This window comes from Acomys minous (genome assembly GCF_964271855.1).
Source record: "Acomys minous genome assembly, chromosome: 2".
Classification (NCBI taxonomy): Eukaryota; Metazoa; Chordata; class Mammalia; order Rodentia; family Muridae; genus Acomys; species Acomys minous.
The window spans coordinates 47,031,973-47,048,500 of NC_140484.1; the positions used below are offsets into that span (position 1 = coordinate 47,031,973).

Sequence of the window (16,528 nt, forward strand, 5' to 3'; positions counted from 1 at the left end):
AGATCTTTCCGTCTTCTAGTATATTCTTCAATGTCTTTCTTCAATGTCTAGAAAAATTACACAAATAAATATTGAAATTCTCTCAAATCCAAATGTAGCATTGTTATTAATGAAAAGTGTAGTTTTCATAGACTCTCTACATCCTTTCTCATTAATTCCGCATCAGCCAGATGTTGAATTACTAGTATCCATTCCTCATTCAACAGGTAGGAAGACAGACTTAATGCAGCCAGCGGCTTCCTTCACTCCATACAGAAATGCAGGGAACGATCCCTGACTGGAACACAGCCCTTTGTTTCCTGAGATGATTTTATTTTGTCTGATTTTCCCAAGCATCACAATTCAGAAAAGGGAAGCAGAGAAACTTTTCATTTCCAACTGCTTGTAATTATTGCAAATTCACATCCTGTGTAGTCATGAATACCTTCCGGGAAAGCACATGAGCTGCCTGCGTGTCAAAAGCAGACAGTGAAACTTGTGGAGGGAACAGCTGGTGAGAGGTGGAGCCCAAGATCTCCCAGGAACAGAGTGAGCTGGCCCAGGGGTGACGGCACACAGGACAGGGCTGTGAGGACAGGTAGGAACCTGGGCGTGGATTAGAACTCCTGGGAGAGATTGTGCTCTGTTCAGAGAGCCCTGGAACTGGCTCCTCATCTTGTTTTTTCTGCTGACCACTTGCATAAACTGGTGAGTCAGATGCCCACTTGGGGGGTCTCAGTTTACATACTTGCTGAAAAGGAAAACACCCTTAGATTTCACTTGAGATTTGGAGCGATGACCTTCTCTAGTTTCCTGTATTTTCCCCACTGTTGCCACTCAGTCTTACAAACCATGTTCTCCAGAAGGCTGGGATTGAGAAAATGTTGAATTTGGAAGCTAGGGTTCTAATCTAATATCGCAACACAGAAAAGCCTCGCGTGCAGAGGTGTTTGTCTGAATGGTGCAGACTGTGGAACCCTTTTCAAAAGCAGTGGGCCACCCCCACTTCGTCTCTATATAATGAATGCTGAAGGCAAAGCATCCTCTCCGTTGTTGGATTTGGAGGTGACTGTGTCAGTTGGCAGTCATTCCATAAAATGTAAGGAACTTCATTATGTAGAGCTCCTGCTAAAATAGCCATATGTATCCAAGTTTAAGTACAATAGCTTAACTTCTACATGCTAACATAAGTAGATAACTGAATACATAAAATGAGTATAAGTTTTATAGTGTGTTAAAGGGCACAGATGTTTCTTACAGCATTGTTCATAGTGGTAAAAAAAAAAAATAGAGTCAACCAGAGTGATCATGACTATGCATCCAGTTTAATGAAAGACATTTATTTGAACTTACTATTTGATTTTTAAATTACAGTTAAAATCTAGTTACATAAGTGTGTGGATTTGGGATACCAAATTCATTCATGTCCTGACACTCTCGTGACCATCCAACTCCAGAACTTGGTCGTCTTCCCAAAGTGGACCCATAGCCTCTAAGTAGCTGCTCTTCACCCCTTGCCCAGCCCTTGGCAACCATCATTCTATTTCCTACAAAACTGAGTAGTCAGGTACTATGCAGCCCCTGACTTTCTCTCACTGACTGACTCCACTTATTTTGTTTTTGAGGTTCATCAAAGTCCATGTTATATGTCAGAATATAGCATTTGGCTTTTATACTTAAAGCTGCTATAGTAATTAGTCAAAGAGGTCCAGTGACAAATGCCAAATGCAAAGAAGTCCTAAATAGATGGAATGACCATTTGTATAGAGTTATAATTTGTGTAAAATTATACAGAAAGAGAGAGAAATTATTTGAGGAAAAGGGAGCACAAAGGATATTGAAACTGGTGATTTTGTATTAATTATTGAGGATTTGGGAATATTTGGATTCATGCAAATGTTTTTAGTTGAAATTATTGTTATGTGTTCTTTTAAAAAGAGACCAATCATAAAATAACAGAAAATAAATGCACACGATGTTGACAGGCTAGACAGCATCAACTTGGCATCTAGTTCCTAACACGCAGCTTAGAATAAAGCATGCAGTATAGTTATTGGATATGAGACCTGGCAAATCCAGGAAGGAGATGAGAATTAGAGACATTGGTTATTAAGATTAATTGGAGGGGATTGTGTTGATGTGTTTAGCAACAACAACAACAAAAAAAGTCAAAATCCAGGTTTCCTGATATGGGAGCAGTTCTGGAAAGAGACACCTTTGCCACACTTCCCGAGGATCACAGCAATTCCTCCAGGCAGAGTGAACTCACGAGTGACAGCAGACGCTTCAGATGCAAGCAGCATTTGGCTTCCATTGCAGTGTCGCCCCCGCCTCCCCCATAGGAGCAAGGTCCTGAGGTTCTTTTTGGTACTGTTAACCTGGTGGAGCACTGTTTGTTGCTGAGTGGAACTGTTAATATTAGAAAGGAAGACAACACAATGTGAAGAGAATTAATGTCACATTGAGGAAAATATTGCAAGATCTTGAGCCCAGTAGACTTAGCTCATACACCTGCAAGTTAGGCAAACACAGACTGGGCATGATTATATTTGCTACAGTGTGTTAAGCATATGAGATGTAGCAGGTAAGTGCTTTCTGTGACTTTCATTTAATGAAATGAACTTATTAGCCTCGAGTCACTAATATATGAAATGGACTTAATAACATCTGGGTGTAAGACCCTTAGGAGGGGTAAGACCTTTGATGCTCTAGTGCCTGGAATTCAGTGTAGCTAAGTAAGTGTTTATATTGATAGTTACTAAGCTGATAGAAGCAAAGGGCACATTCTGGATTAGATGTGTTCTTTTTACAGACAGACAAGCTATTACACAATAATTTAAGAGGGAGAAAATGAAGAGTGGGGGACTGGCCAGTATAAATGTAGCTTTAGTGTGATACAGATCGTATCATAGGGGAAGCAGAGGTACACAAGGCAGAGGAAGAGAGCTAAAGTAAAGGCTTGAGGGACAGGCAGTGAAGTGAATACACTCAGGGTTGCAGGCAAATTCTGTTTGGATTACTAACCTCCAAACTGTGTAGTACCTCAAAATGTTTGCAGTTTCCCCAATAGCATGCTTTTGTTTATCATGGGTGGAGTGCAGCAAGCAGTCTACCTCTCCTATGCTCCCCCTGAGACCCACATCAGGTTTTGTTTGTAAAAACAAGCCAGTCCATGGTCATCACACCCTGAATGTGCCCAGTTCTCACCTAAAAAAAGTCTTTCTTCACTCCCTGCAGACTCTGGTGCCTGTGGGTATCTGTCAGTCAAACCCTGTGAACTCACCGTGTCTGGTGCTGCTTCTAGAGTTGGCAGCATCATGCTTAACACCAAGAGGACTGAGTGGGGCTGTCTTCCAAAGGACACCATTATCCACAAAAGAGAGAAAGACGGACACACATTCCAAAAAGGCGATGACCTCAGGATTGGTGTGCCTAGTGAAGCCACAGTTCTTGGGGTAAGTCCATCTCATTAAAAGGAGACCATGGGCAGATACATATTAAGAATGTGCCCAGACTACGGAGCTATAGTGGGGCTGCAGGCATCCTTGACTTGTTTCTGGCTAATCCCACAAGCTAACCAGAAAGTGAAACGCATCTTTATGGGAAACTATATCCTCCTAGGGCTTTCATTTAAAACAACTATAGCCACTTGTGCTTTTCCACAAGAATATTGTATAATTAGGACATTAGTTTCTGCTCATTATCATTAGGGGAGATTTCTGACTTAGCCATATGATTTTATTTAGTCTGGTTAAGTTAGGTCTTCTTGCTTGGTGCTTGTTTTTCAAACATTTTGAGAGGACACCATCTAGATTGCTTTCATCCACATGTTTCTCTTTGTCTACATGAGCAGTTGTAAGACATCTAAGTATCAACATCATTACCACTCATAGGCAGGCCCTACTCGCCACAGGATTCTGAATACTTCCTTTTAAGACCCACCTTTAGAAACCTCCCAAAATGTGTTTCCTGTAATGCAAGGTCCATTAACACTTTCAAACCCTCTTTAACATATGCTTAATTTAAATAGAGGTAAAACTTCCATTCAAATGGTTGGGAGGGGTAATCTAAGTATCTTCAAAAACAATATAGATAATTAATGTAGTTTCTTAATTCCTTCTCGGGGTTTGGATAAGTGTTCTTACCCTGAAGACTCTGCACACTTGGGACACAGGACTCAGATGATTCAAGCTGGATATGAAAGCCTCTTTCCTTTGATTTAGTTTCCGTGGTTCCAGAAAATTATATGCCAAGGAGAGAAAACAACTAAACAACTGCAAAACCTATGAACCGTAACACTTACCAGCATAGCACGATGTGCATAGAGGTGACATGTGAGTCACTCACATATCAGTGGCAGCCAACAGCTGTCAAACTGGCCTGAAGTCCTACACAGCAGGAGGGAACTCATGCCTGGTATTGGAAACCTGGCCAGCTACCTGAAGCTCCTGAAGTCACAAAACTTAGAAAATAATTTACCACAGCCACCTTGCTAGACCAACATAATTCGCGATTACATCTTAAATCTTAACCATCAGCTTCTTGATCTCTCCTCATTTCTCAAATGCCTCTTTCTTTATTGAGCCAGCAGCACAATGTTTCCTGAAGGCACTCCTTCACCAATTCTCACCTCAGATCATTGGAAAGACATCAGCATTATCTTTACTTCTCGGGACTCTGAGATCAATCTTTTAGCTTTCTTCTTGCCCCATTGAATACGCCACTTCAAAAACTCATTCGACTTAGTGACTATTTCACGATCTGCATGCCAATCACCACCACTGCTTCCAACAAGTAGATGATAGACAGATAGACAGATTGATAGATGATACATAGGTGATAAAATTATAGATTTTATCTATACATATATAGATTGTGTATATGAACGAAAGAGTGGCATTTGTCTTTTTTCCTCCCATTGTTTTCTCTTATCTCCTATCTCTTGGACCACTTCCCTCCCCCGACATTTCCTCTTCTATTTACATGTTCTATTTACATGTTCTATGTATATATGTGTATACACACACACACAGCTTATTAGAGAAAACACAGTATTTGTCTTTCTGAGCCTGTCTTAGTTTTCTTAGTATGATGGTTCTTAGTTCCACCCACTTCACTATCAATGACATAATTTTACTCTTCTTCATTGTTAAATAAAAATTAGTTGTGAAGACCGTTTTTCTTTTTTCCTTCTATCTGCTAATGGACATCTAAATGGTTTCATGCCTTGGCTATTGTGTAGCAATGAGCTTGGCTGTGGAGGACTCTCTGTGGTATGCTGACTCTGATTCCCTCAGGGAAATACCCAGGATTCATCATCTGAGTCATATGCTGGTTTTGATTTAGTTTAAGTTTTTTTGTTTTGTTTTGAGGAACCACATGTTCATTTCCACAGTGGCTGCACTCCCACCAGCAGCATTCGATGGTTCCTCTTTCCCCACAACTGCTGTCATCTGTTTTCTGGATGACAGCCAGTCCGATGGAGATGAGAAGAAATCTGAAATCCGTTTTAATTTACATTCCTCTAATTAGTCATTAGGATATTGAATGTTTTTTTAAAATATTTGTTGGTAATCTGTATTTCTTCTTTTGAAATTGTTTATTCTATTCACTAGCCTAATTATTAGTTGACTTGGCCTTTCTTAGGATTTAATTTAGGCAGGCTCTTCATAAGATATATTGTCATTAATAGTTTTCTTTTTTTAATTGTTTCATTTCATTTTATTTGTTTGTTTGTTTGTTTACTTTACATCCTGTTCAGAGTCTCATGCCTCCTCTCTTCCCAGTCCGACACTCCCTCTCTCTCCTCCATAACCCGCCCATTCCTCAGAAAAGGAAAGCCCTGTTCCCATCCACCCCAGCTCATCAAGTTGCACAGGACTGAACATGTCCTCTTCCCATGTGGCCTAGCAAGGTAGTCCCTCTAAGGTGGAGTGATCAAAAAGCTGGCAGTAGAGTCCCTGTCAGAGACAGACCCCAATCCTCTTACTAGGGGACCCACATGAAGCTTGAACTGCTCATCAGCTACATCTGTGTAGGGGGCCTGGGTCCAGTCCATGCATGATCCTTGGTTGATGCTTCAGTCTCAGCAAGACCCTCTGGCCCTGGTTAGTTGGATCTGTTGGTCTTGTGGAGCTCCTGTCACCTCCAGGTCCTTCTATCCTTCACCACACTTTTCCACAAGACTTTCTTCACTTCATCCAATGTCTAGCTGTGAGTCTCAACATCTGTTTGGATGAGAAGTGGCTGGGTGTAGCCTCTAAGAGAACAACTCTGCTAGGCTCCTGTCTGTAAGCACAGCAGAGTATCGTTAACAGTGTCAGGGGTTGGTTCTCTCCCATTGGGTGGGTCTTAGGTTGGGCCAGGTGTTGGTTGGACCTTCCCTCAATCTCTACTCATCTTTATCCCTGCACATCTTATAGGCAGGGTGAATTTTGGGTCAAAGCTTTTATGGGTGGGTTTGCACCCTACCTTTACTAGGAGTCTTGTCTAGGTAGAGGATATCCTTTTCCGTCTCTATGGTCCCTGACACTAGGAGTCTCTTCTAGAGTCCCCCTCATAGCATTCCAGGAGCCTACCCTGACATAAGTCAGCTTGTCAGGGAATGCCCCAGCCCACAATTTCTCTTTCCTGTTCTCCTGTTCCACTCTTCCCAGATTCACCCTCTGACATTTCACTTTAGTGTTTGTTTACACTGCTAGGCAGAGACTTTTTTTTTTTTTTTTTTTTTAGCCCATGTAATCTTGTCAGTTTTCCCCACTATTATCTGGATCATTGAGCTTGGTTTCATAAAATCCTTACATCTCAAACTGTTTCCTGACATTTGGCTCTACCAGTTTCCAAGTGTCAAACCTTGCTTTAACATAGTTGATCTACTTTTAATTACTTCTGTGCAGGTAAGAGATGGAATCTGCTTCATTCCTTGACATGTGGATTTCTGGTTTCCCCAGAAACCACATTTGTTGTTGTTTAACAAAGCATCTTTTTAAAATATTAGGTGAACATATCAATGTGAGTTTTCTTCTAGATCTTCTTTCCTACTCCATCTATTTAATCACAAATCTCTATCCCTGAAACACCCCAATCCTTGACTATATGTTCTAGTAATACTCCATCCCATTTGCCATGGAACTTGTCTTTACATGGTGTATCTAAGATGGAAGATTCTACCAGAGTGACTTTCATTTCCTTCTTGCCTGCCAATCGGTACATGGGTATTCAATGACCAATTGTGGTTATTCAATGAGGAATTGACTTCTCTTATTATGGTAATAAGTGTTTTCCCTTTTTTGGGTTGCTTTTCCTGTGTGCGAATTAGAATATATATTCAGCAGTGAATAAAAGTATGAATTCTCCGTTAACCTGGAGAGGCCACACAACATTCCAGTTCTTCTTTTGACATTGGTGCAAGTTTGTACTTCCTCATGTTTCTCACCTGTAATAAAGATGGGATGTAAACTGCCTAGAATGCCTACACCCTTAAACAAATGTGAACAACCATGACAACTGGAATGATGAAAATAGCAAGTATTCTTGACATCATACAACAACAACAACAACAACAACAACAACAACAACAACAAAAGAATGACAACACTGGAAATTTGATGCTCAAAGGCTCCCAGTTGAAGCCAAGGTCTACACTGAGACTCCCAAGGGAAGTTATTTCTTTTACCTAACTGGGCTCTAGTCCAGACAACTGTTTTCCAATGGCTTTTCTAAAAAAAAAAAAAGAAAAAGAAAAAGAAATTATATGTGAGATAGAGTTTTCAGAATTATATCATTCACATGATCACTTGCTGAGTTTAACAAGCCTTTCAAAAATTAAAAGAAATAAAGCTTGTATTTTTCTTTTAGAATAGGATTATTTGTTCCTTATGGGGTTTCTTCCTTTTAATATAGGAATTAATAGCATATTTTACAGTGCTTATGAGTCAGTGTGTATTCAAATAATCCTTTGCATCTGCTTAAAGCATATTCTAGAAGTCCTTGTCTTGTGTGTTGCAGACCATCCAGATACTATGTGCCCTGATGATTGCAAGCTTGGGGGTCATTTTGGTGTCAGCTTCCTACTCTTCCAACTTCAGGCCAGAAGCCTCCTCCACTTTGATGTCTGGGTACTCATTTGTTGGGTCCCTGTGTGTAAGTAAAGCATGGACTTCAAAACAGTGTGTGCTTTCTAAATATACACCAGGCATTCAGGCACAGAGTGGCTTCATCTTCTAGAAGAAACAATGCAGGAGGAAGCCAGCGCAACATTCGTGTCATTACCCATGTATATTTCTCCCATTCAAAAGTTGGCACCTCAGAAGGGGTCTAAATAGGACAGGAGGTTGGAGGAGAAGGCAACACACTGGGAACATCAGCAAATCTCTTAGCTGACGTCACTTCCTGTTAGACAGGATGGTAATATTTTTCATAGCCCTCTTTGAGACTTGAAGAGGCCATTGGATTATAGCCATTTTAAGAGCAAGCAATTAGTCAGGTAGACAGTGAGAAGGCTGATTAAACAGTAAGCTTGGACCTGTAGCAGATGCCACGGGATTGCAGACATTTCTCTCAGTAATGACAAGACTCCTGGGAGACAGGCATTCTTCAGCTTCTGGGTAACCCTGAACATCTGTAGAGCTCTTAGGCATCTTGTTATGACGGTTTATGGACAACAACCTTACTGGAACTTACTTTCAGAGGAGCTAGGCCCAATGTATACATCCTACCAATGAGCAGTTGTCTTCCATAGAGAATCTTACAAAAATGAGGGAAAGGGGCACATTCTGAGAAGATTAATAATATAAAGGTTTTTTTTTTAGTGACCTTGGTTCCTGCATGGGAACAACTGCACAATGTGAAAGGTCTGCCCCTGTCCCCAATGCATAATTTGTCCCTGACTTCATGACCTAACCAGAAGCCTCCACACTTCTTAGTGAAGCTCCTGCTAGTTCATCCTTGGCTCTCGTTATTGTGACTATCCAATACTCAAGCACAGGCAAAATCAATGTTTCCGCTTCCCACATCATCACTCCTCCACTTGCTAGGCCCAGGGTGCCACTGGGATCCAATGCTGGCTTCTCCGTGGTTATGATGAAGTTTCTATATCCGATCTTGTCATCCTTACTTCCTAAACTCTGGGTAATACTTAGTCCACAGACACCAATAGCTTCAGCTCCATATTTTTCTGTCCCTTGCTACATGAGAGGCTCTTTCCTGGGCTCTTCTGTTGGCTTCCTTGTCTGTATATTGTCTTGAGTCATTGACCTGTCGCCATTTCTTCTTTCAATTTAACAATTTAGGAGTACTTGTGGCATTTTGTCTGCAGCAACTGCTGCTTTCCAATAACATAAGCCCAACCTTCATGAGCAGATACCTGTTCTTCAAAGTCCACAGAACCATCCCAAGCAGATATGAAGCCCCCTTAGCAATATGGGCATGTCATTCCTGCAGAGCTGACTCCCCAAAAGTTTTCCATTCTTTTTTTTTCCCTCAATGATTTGAAAAAAAAAGCTTAGGACAGTTCTCTTTCTTTTATTTCTCTCTCTCTCTCTCTCCTGAACAGTTTTCCACTGCTGGAGTGCTCTCAATTATCTCTGGGAAAATCTCAACCAAACCCTTTGTAAGTATGAAGACCATCAAGCCCCACTTGGTTGGAATAGTTAGAGCCTCATAGTTAATTCTTCTAGTTCCAATTCTCCATTGCACAGTTTAGGGGAATGAAGCTCAGAACAGGTTAGGGAGCATATATTCTTCAGATGGCCCAGGGGCACACTTGGCAAGTCACTTCTGAGGTGAGTGTATTACTTTTCCACAGAAAAACTGAAACCCAGAGTGGAGAGGAACTTGCCTGGTCAAGCACACAGAGTGTAGTAACAGCTGATATGGGAGTCTACATTTCCTGATTTCCTAGCCCGGAACTATGACCCCATCCAATGCTGAAAACTCTTCAACCACACCACAACTCCTGGGTTTATGCTCCAGCTTCTGTCATTAGGAGCCTGTGCCAGTTCCTAAACCACCTGTGTGTTCTCAGCCATAGCCAGCCAGACCCTGTGTCTTGTGGAATCAGGTTGTGGTTTTTCCACCTTGGTGGGTTTGTGGCAGGAAGTAGGAAAGGCTGCTTCCCACAGGAGCAACAGTTTTAGCTGCTTCCGCCTACTGTGCTTCCAAGGCTATGGTCCCTTCATTGTATTATTTGGGAGTGTGCACAGCAAGAACTAAGGGGACTAAGCCCACACACCAGTGCTTCTTGCCCTTTCACAGAGGGAGACAGAAGGCTCACGTCTGTCAAATGCTTGTCAAGTGAATGTACACATTATCTTCCTTAGGCCAGATCACCCTGTAAGGTAGTCATCCTCTACAGTGTGCTTCCACTGTCTCTCAAGCAGCTTCTTTGTGTGACGTGAAACCTTATTCTGGGTTCTCCAGAGGATGCCAAAGGCCGTAGTCTAAAAGATCTTCAAAGGAAGACCAATTCTAAGAACACTGGGGAAGTCAGTGGAGATACTAGCAGCAGACAAAGAGCCTGAGTCCCCTTTGACACACATTTCCTAGCTATAATATCTGCCTGATAAGAGGTCACAGATTATTTTGGAAAGCATTCTGAGGAAGCACCACCGAACTATAACGGACAGAGGGAACAGAGAATCCTGCACCAAGCCTGTGATGAGAACCTCACACGTAGTCTCTCTTCTAGGCACTGAGCAGCCTGGCCTCCAATGGAGCAAGCTCTGTTGTTGCTGGAATTGGTCTCTTCCTCCTCTCCCATAGCCTGGTGGCCCTGGGGACTGTCCTTCCACACTGTAACTCGGAAAAGAAACTCCTGTCCTTATTGACTTACTTGGAATCCCACCTTTGGATGAATGATGACTACAACTGTCACCTGGCTCATGTCAGTGCTATAGTAAGTAGTTTCAGACTAAATATCTTGTCATGTAAAATGTCACTGTCTTCCCTTTGGACAGTTTCTGCTTTTTCAGCAATCTCTGGTCATGTTGGTCTGACTTTCTGGGGCAGACAGGAAGAAAACCAATAAGCAAGTATGAGAGACTCTTGGCAGATTGGGTGTGGAGGAGGTGCATGAAACGCAGCAGAAAGAGGAGGGAAGGGGGAAAAGATGAAGAAAATACAATGGAGAGTCTTAAATCACAATAGGCAATGCTATTATTTGTTATTTGTGTTGAACTTGAATTTGAGCGGAAAAGCTCAATCCAGTAGAGATATTTGCCTTCTGATCACATGTACTCTGAGACTTGAGCAGACATAAAGTGCTTAATTCCCTAAGTGCACATGGCCTAGGGCTGGCAAAGAGAGAAAAGGTTTAGGAAGGAGGCAGCTAACCAGTACACCTAACTCCTTGGGAAAACATTATTCTTGGGCAGAATTTTCTTAGCACCTTTCACAAATTTGACAGCCACCAACCATTGATAGCGACAAGCCTGGCTGAGTCAACTTTCTAAATGTAGGATTACAGAGTCTAAATCATAACAATGAGCCATTTAAGAAGGAAGAGTGTTCTTTCATGGCTTCTCCTACTGGAGCAATGAGTGATCAAGTTCCTGTCTTTCATTCCCTTGTGCCATCTGAGGTTGGAGCCTTGGAGAATGTGTGAAGGTTTTTAGATTCACTGTGTATGAGTCTGAACACGTGAGTAGATCAAAAGTGTTGATCTGGGAACTTGGGGAAGCAAACAGAGCAGAGACTTGTCTGGTTAAAAGTGAGCATGAGAGAGGCCAGAAGATCACACTGCAAGACAGACAGGGTAAGGCAATATGAGAGGAGCATCCTCCACTGGGGGTACTGTTTTTATTAAGATTAGCTTCAGGACATCAGATCGTCTCCCACACTCATTCAAGTAGAGCCAAAAAGAACTTCCTAGGCACCAGAAAAGTTGCAGCATGGCAGAGTAAGCTAACTTCAAAGGGGTGCTAATTTTTAAGTTTAAAACTGAAAGAAATAAAAACAAGTTGGAAGAAGAAAAAAAATAAAGATGGCACAGGATGCAGAAGCTAACAAAGATTCGAAAGCCAAATCATCAAAACAGAAAACTGGGAGATTCTGCACAGAAATAGGTGCTGGAGACTAGGATACAAAACTTGGAATGCCCAGGGGAAGAGTATAGGGTTGTCAGACTCATAGGAGCAAGAGGCCTGCAGAGGTATTAGGAATAGAAGCTGAAAATCATTTGACTTGTGTCATTTGGACAAGGAAATGATACTCAATATCCCAGGAAGTTTCATAAATCTCCGCCATCAACTCGCTCAAGCCCACGCTGATGGCACATTCCACAGAAATCACAGTTCCATAGACACTAGGAGTGCTTCTAATAAAGGGATTTTAAAACTGCTTCTCTATTTTCCAAAAGGTCCTTACAAAATCAGACTTAAAGCAACTCTCTAGGCAGATATAAGTCCCACTTATAAGATTCTCACATTTAAAGACATACATGAACACCATCACCATCACAAATATACCTTAACTACATAATGATAAAAAATATGAGTAACATGAGAAAGACACTTAACCCTGAAAGCATCAGCAGGTACAACAAAGATGCAAGCTGGTAGCTTAAGAATTAGAGATCATATAGTTTTTTTTTTAACAAGCCCATAGTGAAAGTATATTCTTAGAAACATAAATAAAATAAAGACCTAATAAAAAACATGTTCTGTCCAGTTTTATGTCAATTTGACATAAGCTGTGATCATCTGGAAAGAGGGTCCTCAATTGAGAAAATGCCCTACCAGATTGCCATGTGGAAAACCCCATGGTGCAATTACTTGGTTGATGGTTGATGCTGGATGGTCCAGCTAACTGTGGGAGATACCACTCCTGGGCTGGCCATCTGGGGTGCTACAAGAAATAAGGCTAAGCAAGTCAGTACATGATGTTCCTCTGTGGCCTTTGCTTCAGTTCCTTTCTACAGGCATTTTATTTGAGTTCCTACCTGGCTTCCCTCAGTGATGGTCTGTTACCAGGAAGTGTAAGCTAGAAGAAACTCTTTCCTCTTCAGGTTGCTTCTGGTCATGGTGTTTTGTAACAGTAACAGAAACCTTGACTAGAAAAAAAAAATCAAAACACAGCAACAGCACAGTAAGTCAAAGGACAGGGGGACTTGATAAAGAGGAACCATGACAAGAAATCTAGAAATAGGAAAATCACTGAAATTAAAAACTGAGAAGGGTAGGGAGTGGCTCTAGCTGAGACTCCTAGTAGCATGGGATCATGGAGACTGAAGGGGACACCCTCTAATCAAGACTCTTAGTGGAGGGAGGGGAACACCAACCCACCCACAAAATCTTTGACCCAAAATTTGTCCTGCCTACAGGATGTGCAAGGATAAAGATAGAACAGAGACTGAGAGAAGGTTCAACCAATGCCTGGCCCAACCTGAGACTCACCCTGAGAGAGAGTCAAACCCTGACACTATTAAGGATACTCTGCTGTGCTTACAGATAGGAGCCTAGCACAGCTGTCCTCTGTGAGGCCACACCCAGCAGTCGATCCAAACAGATGCTGAGATAGCCAAACATTGGGCAAAGCAAAGGGAGTCTTGTGGAAAAGTGTGGTGAAAGATAGAAGGACCTGGAGGGGCCAGAAGCTCCACAAGAAGACCAACAGAGCTAACTAACCAGGGCGCAGAGTGGCTTGCTAAGACTGAAGCACCAACCAAGGGCCATTCATGGACTGCACTTAGGCCCCCTACAGAGGTGTCCAATGAACAGCTGGGGCTTCATGTGTGTCCCCTAGTACAAAGAGTAGGGATTGTCTCTGACATGAACTCTGTTGCCTGCTTTTTGGTCACTTCCCCCTGGTGGGGCTGCCTCACCAGGCCACAGGAGAAGAAGATGGACTCAGTCCTGTTACAACTTGATGAATTAGGATAGGCTGGCTGGGAGGGAGTACTCCCCTTTTCTGAGGAATAAGGGAGTGGGTAGGAAAAGAGAGAGGGAGGGTAGAACCAGGAAGAGTGGAGGAAGGGGATATAATCACGATGTTAAGTGAATAAATAAATCAATTAATTAAAACTCTTGAGATCAGGCTAGGCCATGGTGGCACACACCTTTAATCCCAGCACTTGGGAGGCAGAGGCAGTGAATCTCTGTGAGCTCAAGGCCATCCTGATCTTCAAAGTGAGTCCAGAACAGCCAGGATTACACAGAGAAACTCTGTCTCCAAAAGAAAACAAAACAAAACCCTGACATCAGTGAAAAGCATATTTAATGCATCTGAAGAAATATTTCATTGAATCATATCAAATTTGAAAAATGTCAGTGAAACAGGCTGAAGTTACACAGAAAAGTTGAACATGAACATGAGTTCTAATAGAAATGAGTGAGAGACAGAGACTATGAAAATATAATTATCTGAGAGTTTTTCAAAATTGAAGACATAAAATTGCATGCTGAAAGACTCCAGGGAAGACCCTATAGGGTTAAATGAATTCAAATGCCACCTATAGACAAGACCTGTGTGATCACTAAGACACCAGAAAAAGGAAGCAGAGAAAAGGATCGAGCCATTGTCTCTGCTCCTTCTGGTCTCCATTGCTAATGGCTTCAACACCCATGTGTACCCTGCTGTAACCCCTACCTCATCTCAGCGGGGTGGGGGGCCCCCCCGCACAGACCTTGTGTGAGGTCCCAGCCAGGCCTGTGCTGCTTTTCAGAGTGGTCTGGCGGTGATGCTCGTCTTCACTGTGCTGGAGCTTTTGCTAGCTGCATACAGTTCTGCCTTTTGGTGGAAGCAAGTCTACTCCTACAAGGCTGGGGTAAGTACCTGATCATCTCTGTGACATCCTCTGTGTCCCCACTCTGAGTTGCAATGATGCAGTCCCAAAAGATCAGATGGAAAGAGTCTTTACTAATGAAAATAAGAGTCACTGAGTGGTCACCTGGAATCACATGATCCCGACAGGGCAGCAGAGCAGACAGAGGACCCTCCCAGAGACACTAGCTGGCTCTGGAAGGTAGCTCATGAAGTTTCATGAATGTCTCAAGATTCCAATAAAAATATAAGGAGACAAATGAGAGTTTACACAGCCTGTTCTTGTTATGGACACTGAGAGCTGGCTTCTCAGAGAATCTCTGAGTCTAAGCCCTCGCTAATGTGATTTTCTAAGACTTTACTGGTCTGTGTTTTTCTGCCCCTCCCCTTGTTTACTCTTAGCCTTCTGTATTATAATTTCAAAGTGTTTTTATGTCTTCTAAATGCTACAGCAAAAAAGAAAACATTATAATATGAACAAATTATGATTCAACTTCGAGGCTACTAGAAGGCAACAAGATGAGGAAATAGAGAGCGACGCTGCTTGAACTAATATTGCTACAATTATATATTATAATAAAATTGCAACATTGTTACTGTAGAAATATTACTATAATATATTACTATATTTGAGGTAAATTTATGAAAATATTTTAAATTCTACCCCCAAGACCGAGGTGTTAAAAGTAGAAATCAATCTGGTGCTTTCTCAGAAAACTGGAAATAGGGCTACCTCAAGACCCAGCTATTCCACTCCTTCGAGTATACCCAGAAGATGCTCCACAACACAGCAAGGACATATGCCCAACCATGTTCATAGCATCCTTATTCATAATAGCCAGAACATGGAAACGACCTAAATGTCCCTCAGTCAAAGAATGGATAAACAAACTGTGGTACATTTACACTATGGAATACTACTCAGCTATTAAGAACAAAGAAATCCTGAACTTTATGGGCAAATGGATGGAACTAGAAATGATCATCCTGAGTGAATTAACCCAGACCCAGAAAGACTCACATAGTATATACTCACTTATAATTGGACACTAGCCCAAAAGGGATATCCAATGAAAGCCTTCACTTACCAGGAGATTGGAATAGATGTAAGGACTTCCTATTGGGACTCTAGGTGAGAGAAGTATGGGAGAATGGAAAAACAGAAGCATCCAGAGGGTCCTATAACCTACAAGAAGAACATCATGATGGGCAGATCTGGACCCAGGGGGTCTGCTCAACCTACTGCACCAACCAAGGACAATACATGCAGTAAACATTGAACTCCTACTCAGATCTAGCCAATGGACAGGATATTCTCCACAGTTATGTGAGAGTGGGGACTCACTGTAACATAAACTCTGGTGCCCCATATTTGATTGACCACTTCCCGTTGGTGGGGAGGCCTGGTGGCACGCAGAGAAAGGATGAGCAAGCTACCAGGATAAGACTTGATAGGCTGTGACCATATGGTGGGGGAGGAGGTCCCCCTCAGTCTTAGACCTAGGGGAGGAGAATAGGGTGAAAGTGGGAGGGAGGGAGGAATGGGAGAATAAAAAGGAGGAGATAACAATTGATATAACATTTTATTCTTCCAGGGTACATTTTTCCTGCCCCAGTCACAAGATCATACCAACTTACCAAAAGCAGTTTGATGTAGTCATGGATATGAAATACAGAAAAAGAAGGAAAAAATCCAGTGCTCATGGCGGAGCTCAGTTGAACTTTCCTGAAATATCAGCCTTGGCAGATCCAAATAAACATCTGAAGAACAGCTTTCGCACTGGACTTTCAA

General features: G+C 42.1%; 1 protein-coding gene across 5 annotated transcripts; it reads left to right on the forward strand.

Moving 5' to 3' along the window:
* The first annotated feature begins 450 nt into the window (after positions 1-450).
* On the forward strand, positions 451-16,528 carry MS4A7 (membrane spanning 4-domains A7). 5 transcript variants are annotated; one of them, XM_084772283.1, is made up of 8 exons: positions 473-577; positions 907-1,078; positions 3,217-3,434; positions 7,987-8,121; positions 9,533-9,589; positions 10,667-10,873; positions 14,639-14,740; positions 16,332-16,528. In XM_084772283.1, the coding sequence occupies exons 2-8, from the start codon at positions 1,000-1,002 to the stop codon at positions 16,386-16,388; spliced, it is 855 nt and encodes a 284-aa protein (XP_084628409.1). In that variant the 5' UTR covers positions 473-577; positions 907-999; the 3' UTR covers positions 16,389-16,528. The 5 variants fall into 5 exon arrangements, with proteins under 5 accessions (XP_084628412.1, XP_084628409.1, XP_084628413.1 ...); XM_084772286.1 differs by lacking the exon at positions 907-1,078 and having other exon boundaries at positions 451-577; XM_084772287.1 differs by lacking the exon at positions 907-1,078 and having other exon boundaries at positions 473-687.

Excerpts from the sequence above, each read along its gene's own strand:
- MS4A7 (XM_084772283.1), top strand. The coding sequence starts at position 1,000 with ATGAATGCTGAAGGCAAAGCATCCTCTCCGTTGTTGGATTTGGAGGTG. Across the intron at positions 8,122-9,532 it reads CATTTGTTGGGTCCCTGTGT|TTTTCCACTGCTGGAGTGCT; the intron begins GTAAGTAAAGCA and ends TCTCCTGAACAG. Across the intron at positions 10,874-14,638 it reads TGGCTCATGTCAGTGCTATA|AGTGGTCTGGCGGTGATGCT; the intron begins GTAAGTAGTTTC and ends GCTGCTTTTCAG.